At 49.5% G+C, this 27,995-nt stretch overlaps 1 protein-coding gene across 3 annotated transcripts; it reads left to right on the top strand.

Moving 5' to 3' along the window:
• Window positions 1–2: 2 nt before the first annotated feature.
• On the top strand, window positions 3–27,270 carry ELMO2 (engulfment and cell motility 2). 3 transcript variants are annotated; one of them, XM_065892937.1, is made up of 21 exons: window positions 27–104; window positions 449–489; window positions 954–1,026; window positions 1,401–1,451; window positions 5,061–5,242; window positions 6,787–6,886; window positions 7,999–8,150; window positions 10,647–10,725; window positions 11,892–11,927; window positions 13,908–13,958; window positions 17,865–17,987; window positions 18,303–18,437; window positions 19,021–19,125; window positions 19,216–19,324; window positions 19,663–19,799; window positions 21,209–21,372; window positions 21,485–21,597; window positions 21,779–21,886; window positions 22,647–22,729; window positions 24,579–24,656; window positions 25,731–25,931. In XM_065892937.1, exons 1-21 carry the CDS (start codon window positions 27–29, stop codon window positions 25,929–25,931), a joined length of 2,199 nt encoding a protein of 732 aa, XP_065749009.1. The 3 variants fall into 3 exon arrangements, with proteins under 3 accessions (XP_065749010.1, XP_065749009.1, XP_065749012.1); XM_065892938.1 differs by lacking the exon at window positions 11,892–11,927 and having other exon boundaries at window positions 3–104; window positions 25,731–27,270; XM_065892940.1 differs by lacking the exon at window positions 11,892–11,927 and having other exon boundaries at window positions 5,061–5,230.
• Window positions 27,271–27,995: the final 725 nt, after the last annotated feature.

The following is a 27,995-nucleotide window of genomic DNA, read 5'->3' as shown; positions in this document are numbered from 1 at the left end:
TGGAGAAGCAGGGCCCATTGGGAACGATGCCACCACCATCAGACATCGTCAAAGTGGCCATCGAGTGGCCAGGTGCTAACGCTCAACTCCTCGAAATCGACCAGGTAAGCTCTGGAAGGGAGCAGCGGTGATGCAAGGGGAAGGACCCAGGGAGTGCGTGGTGGGGATGTCTTTAGGGGCGGGGACCACTGGCATTAGGAGTAAGACCAGCAAAAGGAAAGCCAAGCCCTGTCCCACCCTGTGGAAGGCTGGTCACCATGGCCTGGGAGAGGCTTCCTCTTCAAGAAAAGCTTTCAGAGAAGAAGCCCGTGCTCAGGCCTCAGGATGACCCTACCTGACCGACCCTCTCATCAGGACCTTGGTACTAGCAGGCTGTGGCTCCTGGTGAAGGATCTCTCTCTCTCTCTCTCTCTCTCTCTCTCTCTCTCTCTCTCTCTCTCTCTCTCAGAAACGGCCCCTGGCGTCCATCATCAAGGAAGTTTGTGATGGGTAAGTTGAAACTGCCCCTGTTTTGTATGGTGACAGGCTAAAAACAGAGGAGCATTGCCAGACCTTGAAAGGAATTCTGCCCGAGGATCTGCAGTTAGTCGGGTCCCCAGTCCGGGGCTTTTGCGGATCGTTGTCTTACAAAGAAAGTATAGCTGGTGGGGATGTCCCTAAGACCTGTCAATCTTTAGTTTTTCCTTTAAGCCCAGGAATGCCCCACCTGAGGTCCTGGTGGGATCTGAGACCTGTGCTGAATTATACGTGCCGCCTTTTGTGGTACCAATCTTTACAGAGGCTGAGGAGGTTACTGTTCAACATCTCAACCCAAAGCTTTGGGGTTTTTTCCCCTGTACATCAAACAGACCGCCCAATCCCTCAGTCAACTCTGGTGAAAATTATTTATTTGCAGCTTCTAGACAGGCCCACAGGCATGGCCACACAGGCTGTACTGTTTTTCTCTTACATAGGTGGTCACTGCCAAACCCGGAGTATTACACCCTCCGTTATGCAGACGGTCCCCAGCTCTACATCACCGAACAGGTTAGTACAGGGAGAAGCCAAACTAACACAGGTCTTGCTCTGGAATGAGCCACCCCGGGGGCCGGCGCTGTTTGCCCTCCTTACATCCAGGGAGCTTCCACTTCCTGGGTCAAGAGCTGCTTCCTGGGCAGATCAGGGAGCATCAGCCCTTGTCCTCCTCTGGTGGCTGGAAAAATGTGGCTTCTGCTTCCTGAGAGGCGCTTGAAAAGGATCTTAGAAATTCTTTGCCAAGAAACAAGCAGGAGAGGAGGCCCTGACTGAAGAGTCTCAGTTACAGCTACTTTAAAAATGACAGAAAGTTCTTGTTGATTCAACTTGCTTGCACAATTTTAATATTTTATCTTAGCTACTCTTTTTTTCTCTTTGCTACCCAGACTCGCAGTGACATTAAGAATGGGACTATCTTACAGCTGGCTATCTCCCCGGTAGGTATTCAGCTTTCCTTAGGAATTCCTTTATTTGACAAGCGTCTGTGAGCACCTACCATGGGCCAGACTCTGTTCTAGAAAGTAAGACTTGGGGGTTAAAAAGTCAATCTTTGCTCTCACAGCCTGGTTGGGAATAAACAAACAAATATAAGGCCTCTCTCAAGGGTCCTGAAAGAAGGTTGCTTAGGGAACTCAGAAAAGGGTCCACCTAACTCAGACTGAGAATTCCCAGAAAGCCCTTCCAGAGAAGGGGGACACTTGGCTCAGATGTTGAAGGATAAGCAAGAAGCATCTGAAGAAAGAAGAAAAGGAGAGATGTGCTTTGTTTAGGGGAGGCGGGAGTGATGGGTGGCCGAGGGCCTGTAGCCATCGACCAGAAGCCAGTGAAAGGTTCCTTGGCGGCCTGCTTATGGGTCGGACTTTATCCAGAAGGGAAAGATCATTATTGTGGGGACGTTGAAAGATTTTAAGCAGGAAGCTATGTTATGCTTAGGTTCATATTTTATGAAGATCACTTTAGTGACAGTGTGGAAGATGGGCTTGAAAAAGGAAGGTTGATGGTAGGAGGAATCTTCAAGAAGCTGATGAGCAGTGTCGACAGCCCATGAAGGCCGTGGCCGTGGCGATGAAATGATGGGCAGGAAAAGTGTTTGCAGGTGAACTTGGCGAAGAAGGCAATACACTGGCTGTGGAAGCCGTGCGAGAATGCAGGCTGGCCCCCTGATTCCTGCAAGAGCAGCCCTTCCGGGTGACTAAGGAGGCACCCACAAGGGTAGAAAGAAAACAGGCGCTAGAAATGGCTTAGGAGCTGAGGGCAGGGAGAGTGTCCGGATGGAGGATGGGTTGGTCTGCAGTGAGCAGAGAAGGTAAACTGAGGACAGAAGAGCGATCCGTTGATCTGGGAGGTCAGCCAGTTGCTGGGGCAGCTGGGTGGCAGCCAGATCGCAGTGGGTTGAGTTTAAGAGGTGACAGAGCGAGGACCTTGTGTTCGCCATGTTATCGGGAAGCTTGGTTTAAAAGGAAGTAGATAGAGAAGGTAGTAGCTTGGGGATACGGAGTTGAAAAGATACGCCTTTTAAAAAGAGGTGGAGGACTTCCCTGGTGGCGCAGTGGTTGAGAGTCCCCCTGCTGATGCAGGGGACACGGGTTCTTGCCCAGGTCCGGGAAGATCCCACATGCCGCGGAGCGGCTGGGCCCGTGAGCCGTGGCCGCTGAGCCTGCGCGTCCGGAGCCTATGCTCTGCAACAGGAGAGGCCACAGCAGTGAGAGGCCTGTGTACCGCAAAAAAAAAAAAAAAAAAAAAAAAGAGGTGGAACATTCACATGTGTTAAAATCAAAAGAGTTTGACAAAGATACAGTGAAAGGTCTTCTCCCACTCCTGTCCCTCACCTACCCAGCTGTCCACCTCCTCTGACCCTTCACGGTTGTTAACTTCTGTTGCAGTTTTTTATGTGTCCTTGAAAATACGTTAAGATGCAAGAGAGGACGGTTGCCAGTGCGGGAAAGGGGGGGTGAGTGACAGGGGCAGGACCCTGCTGCCCACAGGACAGGGGAGGCCCACAGCCCAGGGGAGGGATTTGCCCTGACGGCTCGGCCTGGAGCAGGACCAGTGATACGGGGGTAGCGTAGGTAGGTCTGTAGAAGGGCTGCCGGAAAACGGAGGGCATGCTGGCCCCTGTTCTCTTGGTGAGGTGACAGGCTGGTCCATCTGAAAGGAAGGGAGGTGTGGAGTAATAGCAGCTACATTGGCTGAGCGCCTGGATTTTGCCGAATACTTTCCATATATGGTATCACTTAATCTCGACAAACCCCATGAGATGCGTACTCTTGATAGCCCCATTTTTCAGACCAGGAAACTGAGACTCGGAGAGACTAAATAACCTACCAGTTGTCGACAGCTCAGAACGCGGCGCAGCTGCCTCTCAAACCCAGGTCTGGGCGACCCCAGGCCAGTGTTCTTGGCACTGCCTGCTCCTGCCCTGCTCCTCAGCTCTGCTCGTCCTAAGGACTTCATCTCTCCTCCCCAAGCTCGGCTAATTTAACGTGATGGCCTGGGAGCTGCGCGCTTTTACAGAAGTGCCGAAGCATTTTACGGGCCTCGCGCACAGCGTAGCTGACTTTCCCAGAAGCAGGAGGCGCAGGAGGTGGCCCGGAAATGCTGTCCCGGGAGGAGAACTGACGTTTGGAGTTGGAAGGCTCTCAGTGTGATGCAGACCAGCGCTCTTCAAATCGTTCCGTCCTGTGACCTTTTCTCGCAGCGCACACGTCCCTCACCGTGGAGGTGAGGGAGGGTTTCTGTGTCCTCGCGAGCAGCGTGCCGTTAAAGGGGAGAGACGTGGGTAGGCCCGACTCCTCTGCAGCAGCGGTACCTGGGCTCCGTCGCTTGCCTAGCACTGGAAGAAAAATGAAGACCCCCGGGGCGCTTGTGCTCTCCAGATTCTTCCATTCCAACCGAGAATATTAAAGTAACACACGAGAGATAGAGAATGATGGAACGGTAAGCTGTGAGGCACGGACTATAGAGTGAGTAAGTTCAGCAACAGGAAAGACCAGTGAACATGAGAGGAGGGGCGTCAGCCGCAGTCTCAGGAAGGATGCAGGTGCTCCCATGGGAAAGGTTCACGTGCTCGGGGGAGGCTCTGTCACCAGCCGTCATTTTCAAAAAGCCGTTTTGAAATTAGCTGCTTCTAGCCCCTTGGTATTCTTAGTTTCCCCAGGGCTAGCACTTTGAGGAACAATGATGCGGACTCTGAGGGAAAGTGAAAAAAACACATCAGGCTTATCACAGTTTCAGATTGAAAGGGTCCTTAGAGGTCATCAGATCTCATTCTCCACCCACTGTAGGAACCCCTTCCATAGCACTTTGTACAGGTGCCTGTCCAGTTTTCCTTGATTGCTTCCAGTGACCGAGAGCCCAGTATTCAAGAGACAACCTCTTCCACTGTCTGACGGCTTTAGTTAATATCAATAGAAAACTCCTATGGTTACCAAAGGCTAAGGGGGTGGGGGAGGGATAAATTAGGAGTGTGGGATAGCAGATACACACTACCATATATAAAATAGGCAAACAACAAGGTCCTACTGTATAGCACAGGGAACTATATTCAATAATCCTGTAATAAACCGTGATGGAAAAGAATATGAAGAAGAAAATATACATACACACACACACACACACACAGACATGCATATATGTGTATAACACTGCTGTACACCAGAAACTAACAAAACGTTGTAAATCAACTATACTTCAATTAAAAAAAAAAAGAAAAACTCTGATATTGAACTAATATCTGTTTCTTTGTGACTTGCCATAGTTAGCGGATTGTCATCTCCCAGATCTCTCTTGTATTCCCTCGGTGGGAATTGTTTTATTCCATAGACCAGAGTGGTACAGAAAGGATACACATAACTGCAGACCGGTCTCATCGTACTGGTGATTCCCTGATTGATGCAATAAACATGTATTTAGCAAATCTGAAGCAGTGTGAAGAGCTACTTCTGTCTCGGGCTTGGGAGTCCACAGAAGGGCCCCTGTGAGCTATTCACAGAGCAGTAACCTGCCACAGGGAGCAGATGGCATGTGTCTTGTCCCTGGTCCCGCAGTCCCGGGCCGCACGCCAGCTGATGGAGAGGACCCAGTCATCCAACATGGAGACCCGGCTGGACGCCATGAAGGAGCTGGCCAAGCTCTCTGCGGACGTGACCTTCGCCACCGAGTTCATCAACATGGATGGCATTGTTGTGCTGACGCGGCTTGTGGAAAGCGGAACCAAGCTCTTATCCCAGTGAGTGTTGCTGAGGTCTCGTTTGGGAGCTCTCGAGAGATTTACGACACTCCGCAGGGCATCCTATGCTCATTTCCATTGAGTCAAATGAGCTTGTTGAGCTCCTTCTGCATACAGAGCAGCGTGCCCAGCACCAGGGTCCACACAGAGGGGTATAATTCACTATTGTGGTCCTGAATCTTGTAGTCTAGTTGGGCTCTCACAAATTCAGTGACGGTACAAAACAGTACTATGCTGAGTGACGTGAAAGTCGGGGCTCTAGAAGTCAAGAGAGAGGTCAGCTCACGGCTGAAATTATTTCCGGAAAATGACCGGCCTGATGGAAGTTAGCAGACTGTCCATTAGCAAGTAGAACAGGTGTCTGTGTGTCTGTTCTTAACCACACCCCTGCGTCCCTCCCTCTCCAGTCACCTCCCCACTCCACACACAGGCTCCTTATACAGAGACACGCAAGGGCCCTCCTCTGTGTTTACCGGGGCGTATCCCCACCCATCCACTGTCTCCCTGTCACCCATTTTCATGGGGGCAGGGAGGCGTCCGGAACTTTGCAACGCACTGCAAGTGGCTTTGTGGTACTCCAGTGCCAAGGTGAACGTGGCGGGAAACTGCCATGCCATTATCAGCAGTGAGTAAACAGATGTTTAGTTTGTCTTCTAAGCCCACAGAACCTAAGCTGGCAGAGAGGGAGTCAGAAACCTTTGAGTTGATGGATCAGCTACTGAAATTTTTAGCCAAACCGAGCAGCTAGTCTTGGGTATTTGTTTTAAGTCTTGGATTCTCCGGCTGCACGGAAATCTCGAAGCCTTTGGCTGCCATCAGCCCTGACCCGGACGTTCCGCAGTCTCCCGGGAGTGCGGGGTTGGACTGGCCTTCGTCTCCTCTTTAAAGTGGAGGCGATACCTCCCTTGCCATATTGTCATGAGGAGTACTGTGGATGAGAATGGGTCAGAACATGCTTTGCAAATGGAAATATAGTTTGTAAATTATAGAGCACTGTACAGATGTATAAAGGTTCGCGTGTATACAGAGCAGAGACAGAGGGGAGAAAACATTTCAGCCCTCATTCTCTGTCAGCTCTGTGGTAGGGTTTCGCATGCACTGTCACCCTGCCCTCACCACAACGCCGTGAGGTTAACGCTGTGAGAGGAACTCAGTTTCACAGAGAAAGAAATAGAAGTTTGAACAGATAAAATTTGCACAGTTAGTAAGTAGTTGAACCCATGGCCAGAGTTCATCCTCTTTCTCCTGTGCTCTGCCGCCTCCCAGCCTAAAAGTGAACCTGGGACGTAAGCTCCCTTGGGTACCCCACCAAGTGCTGGGATTTGACAAGGCCAAACCCAGAAGCCTTTCCTTTGGTGATTCCAGGGAAGAATCTGCTCCACACCTAGCTTAGGTGTGTGCCAGGCGCTGGCTCACAGTGGCGTTCGCTGATTTCTCAGGTGGTGCTTACGTTGAAATCCGTCCCTATTGTGGCTGCCTTCACACCTGTGCTCCCCAGTTCTGAATCTTTGTATTGTTTTGTGTGTGTTTTGCACATGTCTCAGCTACAGTGAGATGCTGGCATTCACCCTGACTGCCTTCTTAGAGCTCATGGACCATGGCATTGTCTCCTGGGACATGGTTTCAATCACCTTCATTAAGCAGGTGAGGCCTCCAACATTCCATCTTTCCTCCCTCCGTCGCCAGTTGTTCTCTAGGCTTTGAGGGGAGGTGCGGGCAACACAGCTGCTCCAGCGAGGGTCGGCGTTCTATCCCCGAGGCCAGGTTTTTCATCCTCAGGCTCCGGCCTTCCTGTGGCTCCTGGAAGGTGTACTTTGTTACACTCGCAGGGCCTGCACTGAGAAGATGGAACTGGACTCCCGGAACTGATTATGGCCAAAGTGGAATTGGATTGTCAGTGAGACTCGGGATAGCATGCAGCCAGCCAGCCAGCCAGCCGATACCATCCCTAAGTCTTCTGACCTGCTTCCTGAGCCCTGCCTCCTCTTTGGATTAAAAAAAAAACAAAAAAACGTTCATTTCATTTGCCTTCTATTTATTAATCTGCCTTCTGTTTACAAATCTGCAAGGTAGACTGTTTGATTGTCAGATGAACTCGGGGTGGGGGGAGAAGATGCTTCTAGTTTTATCCTCCTTTCTTCTAGAAGAAGGGGCAGTATCACCTCAGAAAACTGAACTAAAACCAATGAATGCTATATCTGCTGACCTAGAATTACACCTGTCATTGGCTTGGGACATTGAGAACTTCCCAGTGCTGGAGATACTTAGGCACAAGTGAAATGACCATGTGTCAAAGATGTTATAATGGGGATTGAGAAAAGGGATTAGATTATAAGACTTTGAGGTCCTTTCTATGTCCCCGAGTCTGCTGTTCTGCGTGTGTATAGGGACAAAATGTATGTCCGGAGTACAGTACATGGAGAGCAAATGAGATCCCAGCATCAGTAAAACCCTCTGCTTTTTACCCTTGGCTTTTTCATGCCTGAACCCTTATTTTGAAAACAAAAGATTAAGCCCTTAGGTTTAACGAAACATAGTTGAGTGGATGCTGTAATTTGAAATTGAGTTATCCATGCCTAGGGACTCCCTGGCACATTGGCCAACATAGCAGATACCGTCATCCACCTGGGGACAACTGTCCAAATGTGGGCAGCACACCTAAGAGGAGAGTCTGGGGGCGGCGGGCGTCCGAAACCTAAGCCTTCAGCTCTCTCGGGCCCTGAGCTTCCTAACTGACTTGCCCTCTCTGGCTTTAGATCGCAGGGTACGTGAGCCAGCCCATGGTGGACGTGTCAATCCTGCAGAGGTCCCTGGCCATCCTGGAGAGCATGGTCTTGAACAGCCAGAGTCTGTACCAGAAGATCGCAGAGGAAATCACTGTGGGACAGCTCATCTCTCACCTCCAGGTGTAAGTAGAGACCCTGCCCCAGCCTCCCTTCCCTGCCTATTCTCTTCTCCCCTCTTACTCTGTTTAAGTCTTCCAATCCTACTGCTTTGCTTGTACTCTGAGATGCTGATCTGCTTGTTCATTCACTCATCACCTCTTCCACACTACTGCCAGAATTCCTCCCGTAATTCAGACCTGGTCATGTCATGCTCCCGCTTGAAATCCTCTGTAACTCTCCTTGCCTCTCAGGATAATGTGAAGTTTTTCCCAATCTTCCTGTACCACCATGGTACCAGACAGAATTAGATGCTTTCTCCTCTGTGGGCCAAATAGTTTCTGTTTGTACCTATGATAATCATATTTATATAAAATACTGTATTTTTATTATCTGCCTCCCATTTTAAACTTTGAGCTCTCTGGGAACAGGGGCCGATCATTTTTGTATCCCTTGTTTTGATTTAAGTAGAAGCTCAATTAGCATTTGTTGAAAGAACTCTTGCCGAACTAACAGTATGCTGTTGTGGGTAGCAAGAAGTATTGTATAGGATGTGAATTCCAATCCAGGATCTACTGCAAACTAGGTCTCTGCCCTCAGCAAATTACCTAATCTCTTCTGGCCTAAATTTCCTCGCCTCTAGACTGAGGTTAATCATCCCCACCTCTCAGACTTGTGAGGATCAAAGAAGATAAAAGGTCCAGCATAGGGGCCAGCACAGGATAGGTATCCAATAAATCGAGGAGGTTTTTTTGTTTTTTGCTTTTGTTTGTTTTTTAAGAAGCTTATCACATCCTAAAACATTTAACAGATAATAAACAAAAGCCAAAGACAGATAAAGCCTTTGGAGCACTGTTTGTCTCCTCCCCATTCCTTATACTTCCCTTTCAACCATTCCACACAATTTAAGGGGACTGGACTTCCCAAAACAAGGATGGGGACACTGCTGATTCCTTCCTAACCCTCGCTCCCTTCCAGCATATGGGACATTGACAGAACACCCTGCCAGTTCCAGGGGAAGCCAGAGCTCCCAGACTTGGTTGATTATAGCAGCCTTGTCTTCACTCAGCTATGCTTTCAGCCTGTACCTTCCCACTAGTCCAAGTAAAAAGGAAGCACAAGGAGATTTACAGCTCTGACTTCTCCTTGTCACTTCTCTAAGGAATTCTTCAGCCTCTGTTTTCATGCCCAAAAGCCAAAAAGGTTGATTGAAGTCAGGGGGACATTGTAAATTCCAGGTGGAGAGTTCTGATTTTCCTGACCTCAGAGTTACCTCTATTTCTTTGTTTCTGAATTGGGAATGAACCAGTTACCTCCTTAGAGATGCTAGAGGAGCGTGGCATTTCTTAGGGGTCAGTCTATAAACACTTTCAGCCCATTGCTGTCCCCAGAAGTCATGTCCTCTGCTGCTGGGCTGAGGGACAATTAGTAGCCTCCACCAGACCTCCAAGATGCCCCCGGCCAGCCAGGACACCCAGCAGCCCCTCTGGAAAGAGCCACAGAATGCACTTATGACGTGGCAGGTGGAGAGCTCTTGTCAAGTGCCAGGATTACAAGATTCCAGAGAAGCGTTGTAGTTATTTTATTTGTTTAAAATAAAATAAGTTCATAGTCAGAGACTTTGAAAATACAGAAAAGCACAAAAAGGAAATCATTTGCCCATTATCCCCCCTCCAGACATAACCACTGTTAACAGTAAATGACTGTGCCGCTGGGGTTTTTTTCTATGCATATTTTTAAGAAAGTTGGAATCTTACTGTACATGCTATGCGTGCCTTGACTTTTTTTATGGAGTAATAGTTACTGAACATTTTCCATGTCAAAGAACCTTCTGATAGGGTAGTTCTAAATCTTCTTGTGCAGGAATTCCGTGCCAGTCTAGTGGTTAGGACTCCATGCTTCCACTGCCAAGGGTGCGGGTTCGATCCCTGGTCGGGGAATTAAGATCCCGCAAGCAGTGAGGCCTGGCCAAACATTAAAAAAAAAAATATATATATATATATATATTTTTTTTTTTTTCACCCCATATGCCTTTGAAAATCCAGTAACAGTTATGGACTCTCACCTCCCTGGAAAAAAATATCACATAGTCAGCCAGCTACAAGGAATAATGGCTGCACCATTTCTAGGGTTCCCAGACACTCTAAGCCCATCCCTAACCCCAGGCAAAGAACCTTTATGCTAAAACAGCATTTTTAATGAGTGCTTAGGATTTGAATATATATGAACAGAGTCGCTACTCTGGACATTTGCATTATTTACTGTTCTTGCTTTTTTTTATAGTACTTGGATGAAACACCTTGCCAGTAACTCATGCACAGCTCTCTGATGACTATCTTTGGGTAAATTCCTGTTAGTAGAATTGCTGGGTCAGGGAGTCTGCCCACTTTTAAGCTTTTGAGGCTAAGCCTCTGATTATTATTTGATTACAGTGTGCGAGTGATTGTTTTAAACCATTTCTAAGGATCGTCCTGCTGGTCAGTCTCCTAACCTCTCTCTGCCTTCTTTCTCCGTTGACACAGCTCCAACCAGGAGATTCAGACCTACGCCATTGCACTGATTAACGCACTTTTTCTGAAGGCTCCTGAGGACAAGCGACAGGTCTGTGGTGGCCTTTTCAAGCTTTTCATCTGGGCTCTCCCAAGAGAAGACTTATCCACCCAGTCATTTTCCCAAGAGTCCCTCCTCCTGCCCCTCTGCAGCCAGAGCCCGTCTGAGTGGCTTTGCTAAGGAAGACCTGGGGAAGAACTAGGAGGGAAACCAGCTGGGTCCTAGGTCAGGGCAGGGGCCTGCAAACTATTTCCCCTCAAGGACGAGTAAATATTTTTCTGCCTGGTGGCCCTTGTGGTCTACGTGGCAACTATTCAACCTTGCCGCTGTAGCCAAAGCAGCCTCAAACAGTAGGCAGACAGGTGGGTGTGGCTGTCTTTCCATAAGACCTTCTAGACACAAACAGGCAACAGGCCTCATTTGGCCTTACTGCGACTACCCCTGGGTTAGAGCATCAGGGAGCAGGGAGAGGAGACCCGCTGGGCCTCCCTGCCGGGTCCCAGGAGACAGAAACAAACGCAATCCTTGCTTAAGGAAGCAAGAGTGGAGGGACTTAGCTTGAAGTTTCACGTATAAAGATCCTCTGATCCAGGTTCTAAACTTTTTTCTTCCCTATCAATCAGCTGTGTGACATGATGCAAATCGCTCTGCTTCTCTAAACCCCAGTTTCCTCACCTATAACGTGGGAGTAACAACATCTGCCCCATTCACTTCATAAGGATGTCATGAGAAAAAGCCATCTTCTACAAGTGAGGAAACCAGGGATCAGCTGGGCAGTGGAGCAAGGGCTGACCTAGGAGGCCAGGGTCCGAGGCCGAGTACTTTTCCTGCCACTGCTGGGCAAGTGCTCTAACCCCCCTGGGTCTCCGTTTCCCTTTCTGTAAAATGCAAGGGCCAGATTAAAGATCGCTCTGAGCCCTTCCAACACGACTGTTCTAGATTTCTCTGGTCAAAGCCCAAGTGATGTACAAAAGCAGGACTTTGTAATTCTCGGTCAATACCGTGGGCTCAGTAAGTTGTAATTCCTGTGGGATTATGTACCAAGTTCCTGGAAGATTCTGGTGGGAGGACCAGGAGCGTCTGTGGTTCTGTCTGTCCTTGTCTTTCTTGGATGGCTGGCTCTGTTCATCTCTTCCTCCCTAGTCCTGTTTTGAATGTAAGCTGAAAGCTCATTCTTCCATCTGCTTCTCTCTGTGCTTTTTGCTTTCTGCCGGCAGGACAAGCATCTTAATCCTCTAGACCTCCCTGTCACTGTAAGTAGCACTGCCATATGGAAAGGGCCCCCGCTCTTTTCCAGGTGGGGAGGTTGAAGCTGGGTGAGAATCTCATGATCTGATCTAGTTGTTCAGGGAGCTCCAAGACACAGGAAAAGGTTGTGTGCTGTAAATCTCATTTGTCAGGACACTTAGTGAAGTACCACGGATCAGAGTCGCATAAAGGATTAAGGGGACGCCTGCCCTGGGGAATGTGGCCCAGTCTCTCCTTTGTAACCTGCCTTCACATGGGTCTGTGGTTCAGCCAGGAAGATCAGATTCAGAAATAGCCTGTGACTTTCATCTAGACGATGCCAGATGCATCACATTCCAGCTTGCTGTAGCCAGGAGTAAAGGTAAATCCATGCCCTTTTGGACGCTTTCTAGATCCTAGGAATTGGAAAAGCTTTAGACAGTTGACAGAAGGGAATGTGGATACTCGTTTCTTAGAGGGAGGGTTTCTTAGAGGATTAGAGGGAGCTCAAAGAGGTCAGCTCTGTGAGGATATGAAAAAGGATGAGTGCTTCCCCCGGCACCGCAGAGAAGCCTTTGGTTGCAGGCCTTTATATTCCAGCAGCAGACCACTGTCAGTTACCAACTTTGTGAGTTGTGGACAGCAAGATTTAATCGTGCGTTGGCCTCCCATAGCTACCAGAGAAGTTTCTAGTCCACCTTCCTCCTTTGCCAGTCAGTGTGTGCTCAGGGGACGCAAAGTAAAACTTAATATTCCTGACAGCGTCAGCCATTGGAATTTGGCTAGAAATCTAGAAGCGAGAGACAGAGGCCTTCCAGCTCTGAGAAAAATGACAACACTCACGGATATTGCCCCATAGGAGAGGTGTGACAGCTCCCTAAGGCCCGTTGATTTAGAATTATCTATGAAATTAAATTAAGGCAGCAGTTCAGGAAGGGAAGTCAAACTAATTAACATTGTAAGAAGTGGTAGCTGACATTGGAAGGAAGAGACGGAAGAACTATGAAAAGCTGTCAGAAAAATTAAAAGCATAGTAATCTGGGACCATTTTGTTTAGGGGAAAATAGCTCCACATTTCAGAAGCCCCATAGGGTATTACAGTGTCACAACACAGAATAATAACTGATGTGTTTTTTTGTTCCTGATGAAGCCAAGTCCTTGGCAGTGATTAAATTATTATAATCATCGTAGTCTCTTCAGAAATACAGGAAGTGTATATATTTTTAGAAGATTAGCATAAGAATGGTCAAAATAACAATTCTGAGAGGACCCTTAAAGCTTCATTCCCTGGAAGATTGACTTAACGTAGGATACTTTATTTCCTGAGTGAGCTAAATAAATAAAGTGTTACTGTCAAAATCTGAACCAAATAAATAAAAAAGGTGACCCTGTTGTGAAAAATCACTCCAAAGCACCCAACACCTTGTTCTCTAAACTGATCAGAAGTGAATCATAGACCACCTGCTGTTTCAGAACATCCCACCCCAGCTCCGTCTGCTGGCGTGGTGCTGGGCTGGGAGTGGGGGGGGACAGTGGAGGAGGATGCCGGAGCCCAAGCCTTCTTGCTCGGTTTGGAGTCAGTGTTCCATTAGAGTCCCTCCCAGCCTTGGCAGTGGTTCTGGCCTGGGATGGTGCATGTGGCTTGGGAACCATCGTGCTGCTCTGTGGCCTGTGCTTGTTGTCCATCTCCTGGCATCCTTGTAACACAAGTGTCTCGTCCTGAAGCAGCCTTTGTCCCTCTTTGAAGATGACACGGTTGATTGTACCATTGGGAAAGGAAACCCTGTTTGCATTAATGTGTACTCATGAAAGAAAATGTATGGGAATTTTTCAGAGTATAAAATACGTATTTGAAGGTCTGTGAATTTTTTTTCATTTGCCCACTTTTCATTTTAAAGGAAAAAAATTAAGGGAAAGAGCCCCAGAGCTATGACCTCACCTTCCTCTTGATAGTTGTCACAGCTGCATGCCTGCCACCTTACCTTATGTTCGCTTCTTCTTAATAGGATATGGCCAACGCATTCGCACAGAAGCACCTTCGGTCCATAATCCTCAATGTAAGTTCCCAGACAAGCTATATTTTGTTACTGTTATTGTTTTGTTACTATTAACTACAACTATCACTATTATTATAGTTGTATTATTATTACTGAAATCACTGTGGAGTGGGATGGGCACTCAGAGGGACCTTACCGATAGGTACTGAACACTTCCTAAGCTGGAAAGCTTACGGTTTCTGATCCACTGTAAGCAGGGTTGTCTCTAGGAGGCTGTCCCACCAGGAACTGCAGAGCCTCTAAGGAGGTACTTAGCCAGATACACTGTTTGTTGCCTCACAACTCCACAAACTTTTATCCAGAGGGAATGTGTTAAAATAGGCACAGAGGAGGAATTCACTCAACTAACACCAGTCATAACCCTGAGTTGTGCGGGGCACTGGGAGGGATGCCCAGCCTGGGAGATTGCAGAGGAGGAGCCGTCAGTCCTGCCGCAAAGGAGACTTGTCAGGAGCCCTTAGAGGCGGGTCTTCAGGGAAGGCTGAGGATAAGCCAGATGACCAATCAGAAAAGGAGTTCCTGCATGGGGAAGGGGGGCACCTAGGAGGAGTGTGTGGTCCGATGGAGCTTGGGGTGAGAATTTGTGACAGGCTGGAGAAGTAGCAAAGACCAGATCAAGTAGGGCCTAGGTCTTTCTCCCAAAAGCAATTGAGAGGCTTTAATCAGGATCGTGAAATAACCAGGCTGGTGTTTTAGAAGGGTCACACTCCAAGATCCGTGTTTCCTGAGGGGTGTGTGAGGGAGGAGGGTAGAGCGGGAGTTGGCCGGGGAGGGAGGCATCTGGAGGAAGGTCTCAGTCCCTGTTCTGCAGTGGGGATGTGGGTGGGGAGAGAGCTCAGGTGGGAGGTGAGGGCCGGGAAGGAGAGTCAAGGAGCTGGGTTTAAAGGCCATTTTATCAGTTGTCCAAAGCCAGGTGCACCTGGGAAACCACAGCGTAGGGAACAAAATGAGAAATCGAGAGTCAAGTGTGAAAGGCTTCCTAATTCTGAGCATGAACTTTGGAGTCGGCAGCCCCCGCTCTGCCTTTAACCAGTCTTTCATCTTGAGCGGTTCACTTAACTCCTGTGGGCTTCAGTTTGCTCATCTGGATGTGAGGCCCAAATGAGCTGATACATATACACAGGGCTTAGCAGGGGGCCTGGCACTTGGTGAGCGCTCTGCTCACATGGGCGGTTCCTTCACCGTAAACAAGATACAGAGGTGACAGAATTCAAGAAGTAACCGTGGGCACCTGTGAGGTGGAGCGATCAGCTGCTCTAAACAGGCAGAGGCCACCGGACTTCACCTCACAGAGCGAGCTCCTGCCTGCGGGCCATCTCCCTGGTCACACAGCCCCGCTGCCAGCCCGGCAGGAAGGACCTGGCCAGACGCTTCTGCCCTCTGCCTGCCACACAGGTCCCCACATTCTTGTCTCCCGTGTCCGAGCGGTTGTGTTGGGCGCCATCCTCTGCATGTGTGGGAGTGGGTGCCCTTCTCAGAGACCTTTAATGAATTTCGAGGCTTATCATTTACCTGAACGGGATTAGAAGTTCAGCTCATTTCTGGACAAACCTGGTGAACAAGCAAAGATTCCATCCACTATAGAAGACCGTTCGGTGTCAGGACTCAGACTGAACCGGTCTGCTAGGAGAAGGTTAACGCGTGCTCACTTAAGTCCCGGGACTGAACGGAGTTGAGCCAGGGAGCTGAGGCCTCGAGGTACTTGCCAGTCAAATAAGACTTCAGACTGGCACTGTTCTTCTTTAAGCCATTGATGACTCCAGGAATTAACCTCCCACTCTGACATCTCTGAGATTGAGAAACGGGGATTAAAGCGAATGGAAACCAGTATCACATTAACTTTAACCTCTCTTCAGAGTGGTTTTATGAATTCTGGAGAGAGGTGAGGAGAGAGGAATAGGGGTAGATGGGTAGGGAGAAATCAGAGTGGCAGAGGGAGGGACGCAGAGAAAGGAAGAGGCTCAGAGTGAGGTGGAGGGGCAGAAGCAGCCGAAGCGGAGAGAAGACCCTGGGCTGGAAGAGACTGGAGGCGGAGGAGGGGCAGAGCAGACCTTGAGAAGGAAGCTTGGGAGGGGCGAGGAGGCTTGATGAGAGAGGTCAGGCCGCCGAGAGGGCTCAGGGAGGAGGTGAGCAGAGCGGCGCTGTCCCCTAGAACCTGCTGTAGTTGGGTAGGTGTGTGCAGAAAGGGTGGCCCAAGCCACGTATGGCTGTTGAACACTTGAAATGTGTCTAGCGTGGCTGGGGAACTGAATTTGTAGTTCTTTAAAGTTTCAGTTTAAATGCCCACGTGTGGCTTGTGGCTACTGTATTGGGCCTTGCAGATCTAGGGAAGGAAAGAGACAGAGAAAGGAAGAGCTCTCATGGAGTTGCACCGGTGGGGAGAGGAAGTCTAGAGCAGCGCCGTCCAGCGGAAATATGATGCGAGCCACTTGTTTCATTTAAATGTTCTAGTAGCAGCGTTGACTAAAAAAGGAATAGGGGAAATGAATTTCACTAATATAATTCATTTAACCCGGCATATCTAAAATACTATGATATCAACATGTAATCAATAGGAAAATTGTTAATGAGATATTTTACATTTTCTGTTTTCATACTAAGGCTCTGATATCCAGTGTGCATTTTACATTTACAGCACGTCTCAATTTGGACTGGCCACATTTCAAGTGTTCACCAGCCACAGGTGGCTAGTGGCTACCAGACTGGACTGCACAGATCTAAAGAGATTGATCCCGAACCAGAGCAAGCTCTAGAGAGAGCTGACCTAGAGTTAGAAAGCTAAGTATTTTAGAGTACAGCAGAACTTTCTGATATGTTCCACTTCTACTCTGTCATTGGATGTAGCCACTAGCCACTAGTGCCTCCTGAGCTTAAAATGTGGCTGGTGCGACTGAGGACCTGAACTTTTAACTTGAATCAATTTTAACCGACTTAGATGCACGTGGCCACATATGGCTAGTGGCTACCATACTGGACAACACAGCTCTAGAGACGAGCTAGACCGAGTAAGAGAACACGAAGGGCACAGAGGGCGGTTACGTGTGGGAAACTGGGCAAGAGTCTCCTTTGGGCAAGAAAAGACCAAGAACGACAGGATTCTAGATGGTGAGTGAGACAGAGGGAGTAAGGAATGCAAGGGAGCAGGCAGGAAAGAGCAGGAGGCTACTGCGGGCAAGGGAACAGGACACCAAGAGACAGGACGGGAACCAGTGTTGGTCAGCCCGGAGGACAGAGGGGGGCTGTGGCATGTAGAACAAGACAGAGATGGAGCATGAGAGGTGGAGAAGGACCTAAGGTTGGTGGGCATCAGGGAGGAGGTGGTGAGCTGAGTGGGTGGGGAGGATAGAGTTAGAGGAGAGGAGAGGGATGTGGTGTGGGGACATGGGGAGGGGGACATACCCAGAATGAGCAGAGGGAAGGGGAGGGACACCAGTAGGAGAGAAGGGGGCCGGACAAGGAGCGTTAGATGCCCCTCTTTGTGTAGGTGTCTCGAGATGATTGAAAGAAAATGATCTTTTCGGAACCTCTCTACCTGGTGAGGCCATCCAAAACATTTTATTTTTCTAAGGGAAAACAAAAGAATTGTACTGTCCAGTTCTGCAAGCGACTCTTCACGCACACTCTGTTGTCTGGATCGATTGGAATGAGGTCCAGCGGCTGATCTCCCGCATCGTAATGTTACTTCCCCGGCCAGGGGCGTGCACAAAAAAGATGGTGCCCTTGAGGCCTGCAGTGAATCATCTCTGCCTGAATCAGACCCATTCATATTCCATCCCCTTCTGGAACTCCCTGTGTGGGGGAGGAAACCCTATCCCCTGCCCAGCATACTGTCTTTTCACCAGCACGGATGTGACTTTTCAGTAAAAATCAGTTCAACCCTCTGCTCCCTGCCTTTGCTCTCTCCAGCATGTGATCCGAGGGAACCGCCCAATCAAAACCGAGATGGCCCATCAGCTGTATGTCCTGCAAGTCCTGACCTTTAACCTTCTGGAAGAAAGGATGATGACCAAGATGGACCCCAATGACCAGGTCGGTTCTAAGTGGGACAGAGCTTTCCTGGCTGGCATCGTGCGCTGTTTGATGTGGTGCGTTCCGCCCTGTGTATTGAGCACCTGCTGTGTGTCAGGAACTGTGCTTAGTTGTGTCAGCTTTGTGCCTCACCGTGATCCCTTTCTGCCGGGTGACTGGGCCAAGCCCACCTCTGTCCTGCGATGCTAGAGGTGATGCCTCCTCAAAGATCCATCGGGGCCAGAGTTCTCCCCGGAAAAGCTCTACCCACTCTTTCCTTTCCTTGTTTCCCTTGACTAGCTGACTCACCTGCTGACTGTCTATTTCACCTCCCAGGCTCAAAGAGACATTATATTTGAACTGAGGAGGATTGCATTTGATGCAGAGTCTGACCCTAGCAACGTCCCCGGGAGTGGGACTGAAAAACGCAAAGCCATGTATACCAAGGACTACAAGATGCTGGGATTTACTGTGAGTTTCCCAGAGCATGGACACTAGTAGATCTTCTCCCCTGACAGGCAATCAGAGGGCCACCCAGACAGAACCCTGACCACCTTCTCTCATAACATGATGGTGGCCCCGGAACAGAAGACACTAAGGAGCTGGAGGGGCCTTGACACTTGGTTTGCTTTGGCTGTGGCAGGTTCACAAGTTTATGTGCCACATTTGGCCCCTTGAAACAAACCCATCTGTAGGAGGGCCCAGGAGTGGAGAGGGGATCTCTCATCAAAGCAGCTAGGTTCTTTGAAAATCTGGAGTGGATATTTTGTGATAGGCTATGACTTGAGAATGGAGCTAATTCAGTTAAATACTTATTGGGCATCTACTCGGCACCCAGCAGTATTTAGGCAGGGGGGATGCAAGACGAGTCAGGTACAGTCCAGTGGCCTGGAGCTCACGGCCTCGTAGTAGAGGTGGGCACGTGACAGGAGCTACAACAGAGGCAGGTGTGACGTGCGGGCGGCACATGGTGGAGGGGTGATCGGGGTCCCCCTCAGGTGAGCTCGCACGCAGTGTCTACCGAGTCTCAAATCAGGTGTGTTTATTTCTACAGAACCATATCAACCCAGCAATGGACTTTACCCAGACTCCTCCTGGAATGCTGGCCTTGGACAACATGCTGTACTTGGCGAAAGTCCATCAGGACACCTACATCCGGGTAAAGGCTGGGGAACAGCTTTCTCTGTGTTGATGCCACATCGCTCGCCTCCCTGCCTCCCTCACCCTCCCGTTCCTCTTCCGCCCACAGATTGTCTTGGAGAACAGCAGCCGAGAAGACAAGCACGAGTGCCCCTTTGGCCGCAGTGCCATTGAGCTCACCAGAATGCTCTGTGAGATCCTACAGGTCGGGGAACTGCGTAAGTCTGTGTGGCTGCCCCCTTCCTTCAGCCATTCCTTGTACTCAGGAGCCTGGTGAGACTCGAGGATATAGAGTTAGGTGTCCATGGGACTGGACAGCCTTACTGTACTTTTTAAAAAATTACCAAGAGAGCTTACCATCTACAGTTGTTTATGGGAGTCGTGGATGTGGCTTGTTTGAGCTGGTGATTTAGCATGTTCAGTAGCTACGCCCCCATCCACTACCCTTCTTGGTCCTCAGTCTGGTTTTGTTCCTCCAGACTTTGGTGTGGAGGATCCCAGGTTTCTGGACATGGGCTCCCAGCTTCATCCTTTCCTTGTTTCTCCTCTCCCACAGCAAATGAAGGGCGCAACGACTACCACCCAATGTTCTTCACCCATGACCGAGCATTCGAAGAGCTCTTTGGAATCTGCATCCAGCTGTTGAACAAAACCTGGAAGGAGATGAGGGCAACAGCCGAGGACTTCAACAAGGTCGGTGTCACAGAGCTCTGAGGCCTGTGGGCTGAGACCATCCCAGGACAGTCTGTGACAGCTGGCCAGAGCCTGGGGAATACCTGAGCTGGAGGACAGTGTGGTCTGCAGCACTGAGTCATAAGATGGAGGCATTGAGAGCATCAGTCCCCTCTGTAACCCTGAGCAGGTGTCTCCCTGCTGGGCCCCTCATTTGCCCAGTAGACCAGTACTGGCCCCTCCCGCCTTCCTTCGGGGGCAGGAGGATAAACATAACAGTGATAGCTGTGGGTTACTGAGCACTTACTCTGTGCAGGCACTGGGGCAGTTTTGTGAACTGCAGATGTTACGGAGACATCGGGGTGGATCCACAGTGAAGTGCATGTCAGGGGTACTTACCAGTAGCCATTTCTGGATGCGTTCTGAGTCCACTCTCTGACGGCACTGCTAGACCCTCAAAAGCTGATTATCTAGGAGTTGGCTCTTTTGAAGCTGCTCATCTCATTGTAAAAAATGTGTGAAATATAAAGAAGAAAAAGTTATCTATAATTCCCCTATCCAGCGACAATGACCATTTTTATGTTTCCCTCTAGTCTTTTTTTTTTTTTTTTAATTTATTTGGTTGTGCCAGTTAGTTGCAGCAGGAGGGCTCCTTAGTTGTGGCATGCGAACTCTTGGTTGCAGCATGCATGTGGGATCTAGCTCCCTGACCAGGGATGGAACCTGGGCCCCCTGCATTGGGAGCACGGAGTCTTATCCACTGCGCCACCAGAGAAGCCCCTCTGGTCTTTGTTTTGCTGTAGATTTTTCCTTCGTTGGTGGGGAGCCGACTGGATGTGCAGATGGTGTCCTGCTTTTTACTTAGCTGTTGTTGTCTTAAGGGAACTATCACATGTTTTGAACACACTACAGTGTGCCAGGCAGTGTGCATCCAGATGGCGTCTCACTCATATGCTTGTGGCAACCTCTATCGAAGATGTGTCTTCCTTTCTCTAGCTTTAAGGATGAGTAGGTGGGGCCCTGAGGATGTTAAGTGACTTGCTCAAGGAGAAGATTGAAGCACAGAGTTGAGATCTGAACCTACTCCTCTCTGACTCCAGAATGTATGAGAAATAAAGCACTTGTCTGGATGTCCCTGGCGGTCCAGTGGTTAAGACTCTACGCTTCCACTGTAGGGGACACGGATTCGATCCCTGGTCAGGGAACTAAGATCCTGTATGCCCCATGGTGCAGCCAAAAAAAAAAAAAAATCCATTTGTCACCATCCATCATTTGTCCTACGTAACTAAGAAGAGATAGTAGTAGAGAATCAGTGCTCTTACTCGCCCAGCGGATGCCTGTGGTACCCACCGTGCTCAGGACCGCGGAGGGCAGAGCCTGGCATCCGTTTATCAGACCAGGGCTGAGGCGGCCGCCTTCCTCTCTCTCAGGTTATGCAGGTAGTCCGGGAGCAGATCACTCGGGCTTTGCCCTCCAAACCCAACTCTTTGGATCAGTTCAAGAGCAAACTGCGGAGCCTGAGCTACTCTGAGATTCTGCGACTACGCCAGTCCGAGAGGATGAGTCAGGATGACTTCCAGTCCCCGCCGATTGTGTAAGTGCCGTGCTGGGGGAGGGTGGGGGTGTGTGTGTGCCAGCTCTGCCTCCCTTCAGAAGGCCTGCTGTCCCCGTGACCTTCTCCTTACTCCGGTGCGTGTCCACTGCAGGGAGCTGAGGGAGAAGATCCAGCCCGAGATCCTTGAGCTGATCAAGCAGCAACGCCTGAACCGGCTCTGTGAGGGGAGCAGCTTCCGAAAGATTGGGAATCGCCGGAGGCAAGGTGAGTTGAGGGCCTGGGCCGTCTGTCCCTACTGCCCGGAGCCGCCACACTGGGGGGGGCACCTGCCCGGGCAGTCCCTGCGGGGAGCAGGCAGGGAATGAGTCGTCTTTTTGCCCCTCGTGTGCCCAGGCCTCTCCCGGAACTGTCCTTGCTCACCTGCCTGTCTTCCCTTGTGTTCCAGAGCGTTTCTGGTACTGCCGCTTGGCCCTGAACCACAAGGTCCTGCACTACGGTGACTTGGACGACAACCCTCAAGGGGAGGTGACATTCGAATCCCTGCAGGAGAAAAGTAAGTTCATTTCTCTGTTGGGGTGTCATGGTAGCTGGACTTTCTGTCAGGAGACCTGAGTTCTAGTCCTGGCTGCTTCAAACTGGTAATCTGGCCTTGGGCCAGTTATTTCTCTGAACCCATTTCCCCGTTGGTCAGAGGTCATCTCCACCTGGCCTAGGGGGTCAAGGGGCCGTTTGGAGAATTCAGTGAGATTACAGGTATGGGTTTTGCAGATTGTAAAGGGTGATACAAGACTAAATTGAAACGCGGTGGTTAAGAGCAGAAGCTCTGAAGCCTGACTGCCTGGATTCACATCCTGGCTTTGCTGTTAATTCTAATTAATTACAAGTTAATTCTCCCCCCTGCCTTGGATTCTTCTGTAAAATGGGAATGATAGCCACGTTTCCCTCATCAGAGGATTGAATGAGTCCTATATATAAAGCACTCAGAACAATGGCTGGCAGAGGGTAAGAGTAATTATTAGCAGCCTTTGCTCTCGTGGCCGTTGTCATCTTTATCGCCACGAAGTGGAAGTGAGGTGAGTGTCTGAGGCCCCCTTCCCTAGGCAGACAGTGCAGAAGCCCTGAACCCACCCCCAGTTAGACTTGACACAGCGCAGCAGGCCAGGGAGTCCAGGCGAAGCGACCACGGAGCGGGGAACCCTCCCTGAGCTCATACAGCCCTGTGGGTCTGGGGGCTGGGCCGTCCCTTCCAGCACTGATGTGAGGACCAACTTGCAACATAAAGCTTCCAGAAACTAATTCCCCTCATTTATCAGTTCCTGTTGCAGACATTAAGGCCATTGTCACTGGGAAAGATTGTCCCCACATGAAAGAGAAAAGTGCTCTGAAACAGAACAAGGTGAGTGGAGAGGCAGCCCAGAGTCTGAGCTGCTGTCACAGTGATACGTGGAGCGTAGTCGGTGGTGGTTGCTTTCTAGGTGCGTGACCTCTCGCCCCCATGCTGTCTCACGTTAAGTTCATCCTGAATGTTTTGTTAAGAACAGTTTGAACAGACACCAAGATAGATAGAACCCCCATAGACGCCTCACCCAGCCTCATCAACCAGGGCAAAGTCTACCCATCCACTTGTCCCTCTTCCCTTATTACTTTGAAGAAAATCTCAAGTATTATATCGTTTCTTCTGTAAATATTTAGAATGAATCTCTAAATTATAAGGACTCTCTTAACATAATCACAGTACTATTTGCACACCTAAAAGGAAATAAAAAGTTGTTATTTAGTATCAAGTATGCCACTGATGTTTGATTTTCCACTAATTGTCTTAAAAATGTCATCGTTTCTCTATATAAAAATATATGTGTTTATGTGTATTCCCATGCACACATACACACACTCATACCCACTTAGTTTGCTAAATCAGAATCCAGATAGGGTCTCTGCACTGTGATAAGTCTTTTAAGTTTCTTAATTCATAAGTTCCCCCTCCATCTTTTTTTTTTTTTTTTTTTTTTTTTTTGCGGTACGCGGGCCTCTCACCGCTGTGGCCTCTCCCGTTGCGGAGCATAGGCTCCAGACACGCAGGCTCAGCAGCCATGGCTCACGGGCCTAGCCACTCCGCAGCATGTGGGATCCTCCCGGACCGGGGCACGAACCCGTGTCCCCTGCATCGGCAGGCGGACTCTCAACCACTGCGCCACCAGGGAAGCGCCCCCTCCATCTATTGCAGCTCTTTTTTTTCCCTTCTCTTTGCAGTTTATTAGTTGAAGAAACCAGGTTGCTTGTTTGGTAGTTTCCCAGAGTCTGAAATCTGCTGATTGTCTCCCTGTGGTGTAGTTGAGCCCATTCCTCTGTCCCAGATCTGTAAGTTGGTAGAGAGATCTAGAGGCTTGATCCAGTTCAGGCTTGACCTTTTTATTTTGGCCAGACTCCTTCCTAGATGGTATTCTGTTCTATCAAGAGGCACATAATGTCTGGTTGTCTGTCTTTTTTGTGATGTTAGCAGACTCTGGATGCTCAGTGCCTTGTTTCATTAGTAAATTAAGGTTTGCAAACTAGTGATATTCTAGTGCGCTCATCCCTTTTCGTTTATCAGTCGAACTACTTCTCTAAAGAGAAACTTGCCATCGTCTATGGTGGTTTCCCAGTGGTACAGTTTATAAGAAGGGAGGATAAACGCTTGATTCTTTTCTTTTATGTACCTACTTTTAAAACAAGGACTTAGTACCCTGGTATCATCCAACAGTGACCTGTTTTGTGCATGTGTTTTGCTTTGGTTTTTTAGTGGTATTGTGAACTCATGGATTTAAGCCTACTATATTTGTTTCAGTCATTACAGTTATGTTATTGATGCTCAGGTTGTCCCATTTTTGGCCACAATTTGTTTCTGTCGTGGTGTTTTTTTTAAACTGTTAAGACTTTCAGTTTAATTACCCAGATATATATGTAAGGTAATATACAGTCGTGGACTCTGACATTCAAAGGTTCCGAGTGTTGAGAAATGATTTTTCTCCAATCTTAGAAAGTATCACCACATCCTAGGCATGAGTTAGGTGGGTTAGTGAGGGTTGATTACCGGTGCCCTCATCTCCAGCCACATTTGTGCATGAGCCCTGGGACCTTGATGACATCACATCTGAATCAGCATATTTGGTGGTGGTGCCAAGTCACTAGGACTTTGACCAAGCTCTTGGTATGTAGGGCTCAGGCCATTCTCTTGCTCCAAATAACTGAAGCCCTTTCTCCTTTAGGAGGTGCTGGAATTGGCTTTCTCCATTCTGTATGACCCCGACGAAACCTTAAACTTCATTGCACCTAATAAGTATGAGGTGAGCAGCGTGGCGCTGCCTTGGGCAGCGAGGCCTTCTCTGTGCCTGCAGCTGGAGGGGAGGGGTGGGCAGAACAGAAACATCCCCCTAAAGGCAGGGGCCCCAGAGAGTGACGAAGGCTGCCAACACCAACTAGGGATAACTTACTTGCCTGGAACTAGGAAAATGCTTCTCTTTTCAGTTTCCGCGTGGCCACCCACCCAAGTGAGCCTGACAGATCCTCCCTCTCCAGGGCTCTGGGGCATATGTTGTAGTGGATCTGACCTGGGCTTTGAAGCCAGGTGGATCTGGTCCTCTTTACATGGGGACTACAGTTTCAGCTGTAGCACTAGAAGATGCTAGATATTGAAAAGCAGCTGTGGTTGAGAGCATACATGTCTGGTGAGCTCTGAGAGCCAGTGGAGGGAACTGGAGGTGGGGCTTCTGAAAGAGGAGACCCTTAGGCAGGGCCTGAGCTGCCAGTGGAGTTTGGGAAGAAGTGAAGAACTAGCAGGTGGGAGACAGGTGAGCAAAGGCAGGAAAAAGATGGAACAGGAGTTAGGGAGGGATAGGCTGAGAATTCTTTGTTATTCCCTCTTGTCATGAGACCCTCTAGTTCAGTTTTTCTAGTACTTATTCTTAACATTTATTGACGGTTGTTTTTTTTTTTTAACTTTTTTTTGAAACAAAATTGAGATTCTACAGAGATTCCTTTTGTTTCCTGCCTTTTCACCTAATATGTGCTCCCCCCACCATTACAAATTTCTGGGGCAATTTCAGGTTTCTGTAAAGAGAAACTAGTTGGTGTCCCTGTTCTTAGTTCTTGTTTTGCTGTATTTATTAATTGCATTTTTAAAAATCACACTTCATATTATTTTAGGGAGTTTAAGTGTAAATCCCTTATAAAAATCAGAAGGTCTTTTGAGAAAGTGAACAATCACCTCCCAGTTTACCTTTGCTCTTATCCCAGATAAGTCCTGCCTGTACTGAATAGGGCCCAAAGAGGCTGTGTGAGCCCTGTCAGCAAAGGGACTTTGGCAGGACCTCCCGCTGATCAGGGTCCACCAGTGACATTTTGCAACTTGCTTCTCACAGTACTGCATCTGGATCGACGGCCTCAGTGCCCTTCTGGGTAAGGACATGTCCAGTGAGCTGACCAAGAGTGACCTGGACACCCTGTTGAGCATGGAGATGAAGCTGCGACTGCTGGACCTGGAGAACATCCAGATCCCCGAGGCCCCGCCGCCAGTGCCCAAGGAGCCCAGCAGCTACGACTTTGTCTATCACTACGGCTGAGCCCAGAGCCGGAGCCAACGGTACCCAGCAAGGGACTTGCGGCCCAGGAGGAACACTCACAGTCTGGTGCCTTGTCTTTTGCTTGTACAGAATCTATAGTGACCGTGGTGGCCAGTCAATGCCAGTCACTCCTCAGACCCACCTCGGGCCACCCAGAGCTTCCTCTTGGTCCCTGTGCACTCTGAGCCGTGAAGGCAGGGTGCTCTGCCGTCCCCATCACCGGGGAGCCTGGGGTCGGGCCGTGAGGAATAAACAGCAGACGCCCTTGCCTTCCAGGCCAAGAAACTGCTTCTTGAGCCAGAGTTAACAACGGCCACTCACCTTTTCTTCCTGACCCTGCTCGCCAGTTGCCTGGATCCCCAAGCGGGCGAGAGCTGGCCCAGGAAAGGCCGCCCCAGAGGACAGACGTGCTGGGCATGTTGAGAGCCTTGGAGAGGCTGCCTTCAGGTGACCCGGGCCTGTGTCTCAGATCTAAGTGGAAGCCTTGGCCTTTGCTCAGTAGCTGCCTTGCCCTTGCTTTTGCCGTCTTCGTGAAGGCTCACCTGGCCTCGTCCAGGGCCGACGTGCTGCTGAGGTTCATCTCTGACATCTCTGGTCTCCGGAGCCACCGGATCCTCTTGCCCACACAGTTGTCTGGGCAGATGGACATGTCTCCCTACAAGCTCTGTCTCTCATTCTGGCAAGTCAGAGACATGCAGGCCAAGTCCCACCCTCTTAGTCTCAAGGAAGAGCCCAGATGAAGCCTGGGTCTAGACTGTGGTGAGGTCACTAGATTCCACTCCCCTCCCGCCACATTTATATCTTTTCCTTCCTAGGGGAGAAAGCTCCCACCTCACCTGAATTGCGGCCTCTCCGGTTTGCTTTCCTTTGGCCTTCCAGACCTCGGGAGGTTAGCCTCCCTTCCTCCCTCCCCCAACGCTGTGGTTTCTGCCATTGGCCATGATTTCAGGGAGCCGGCTGGGGCCAGCGGAGGCCACAGCTGTGCCAGTGAGGCTTCCCTGGTGCTGCAGCACTTGTAAACCACACGCACAGCCCGTCTCCTTGGACACGCGTGGACACAGTGGCATTCAGTATTGGTAGCCTAGCATGGTGGGTACTGCCCAATGAAGAGTGTACTATATATTTTCTTTACTATAGGCCATACTTATACAGACATGTATATATATTTATATAAGATCTACCTATCCTAGGATGGAACGTTTGAGGGAAAATAAAATGGGAGACCAAAAAAAAAAAAAAAGGTAACACTTCTAGTTGTGAGCCAAGATTGTAACCTGAGAGTGGCCAGGAGCTTCCTGTCAGTAACCATGTTTTCAATAAATACTCTTTCATGTACAAACTGGTTCCCATTAACAGCTGTTTCTCTGTACTTGCTCCCTGCCCAAGGGAGCTTTCACCTTGACAAGCATTCATTTCACTGTGTTTGGGAGACGTTGGAGAGCTCCAGCTAGAGCCCTCAGCCGCCTTCCCAGAGCCCCTTCCTCCTCTTCAGCGACTCTGCCCCACACGCACATGCCTGCACACACACGTACACGTACACACACCCCTGCTGGTTAAGGATGCTCACAGACTGTCACACCAGGACAGTGCTTTCCAGTCAGGCCTGCCAGGTATAGCAGGGAAAGGCATACTGCACACCCTCGAGGACACGGCCTCCCTCTCCTCCCTGCCAGGGACACAGCCAGGGAACAGCTCGAGTACTAGTGCCTGACAAAGAAGACATGTTCTTCACCCTGTGTGTTGCTGGTGCTTAGGGCCCAGCCTGCCAGCTGGTGTTCTACACTGTCTCTGTCGCTCCAACCTCAGCCTTGGTAGCTGGGAGGCTTGAATGAGGGCGGTGATGAAGTAGATACTTTATCTTGCCTCTGAAGGAGAAGGGGGCGAGGACAAGCACTTTCAAAAGGCATAGAAAGTACGTGCAGCCTTGGGGACGCAATAAAGCCAAGAGCTTGGGTGCCATTGTAGGTGTTGGTAAGTGCTGAATGAACGAAGGCCTGGTGATGCCAGCTGGTGGGGGCGGGGCAGCAGCGGTTTGCATAAGGAACTGCTTACACTCTGGCCTTG

The sequence above is a fragment of the Phocoena phocoena genome, chromosome 15 (assembly GCF_963924675.1).
Source record: "Phocoena phocoena chromosome 15, mPhoPho1.1, whole genome shotgun sequence".
In the NCBI taxonomy this organism is placed as follows: Eukaryota; Metazoa; Chordata; class Mammalia; order Artiodactyla; family Phocoenidae; genus Phocoena; species Phocoena phocoena.
This window is presented reverse-complemented; position numbering and strand designations above follow the sequence as displayed.

Bases quoted from the DNA above. Each gene is read 5' to 3' on its own strand.
- ELMO2 (XM_065892937.1), top strand. From the start codon at position 27: ATGCCACCACCATCAGACATCGTCAAAGTGGCCATCGAGTGGCCAGGT. The intron at 21,598-21,778 runs GTGAGTTGAGGG...CTTGTGTTCCAG, and splicing joins TGGGAATCGCCGGAGGCAAG to AGCGTTTCTGGTACTGCCGC. The intron at 21,887-22,646 runs GTAAGTTCATTT...CTCATTTATCAG, and splicing joins CGAATCCCTGCAGGAGAAAA to TTCCTGTTGCAGACATTAAG.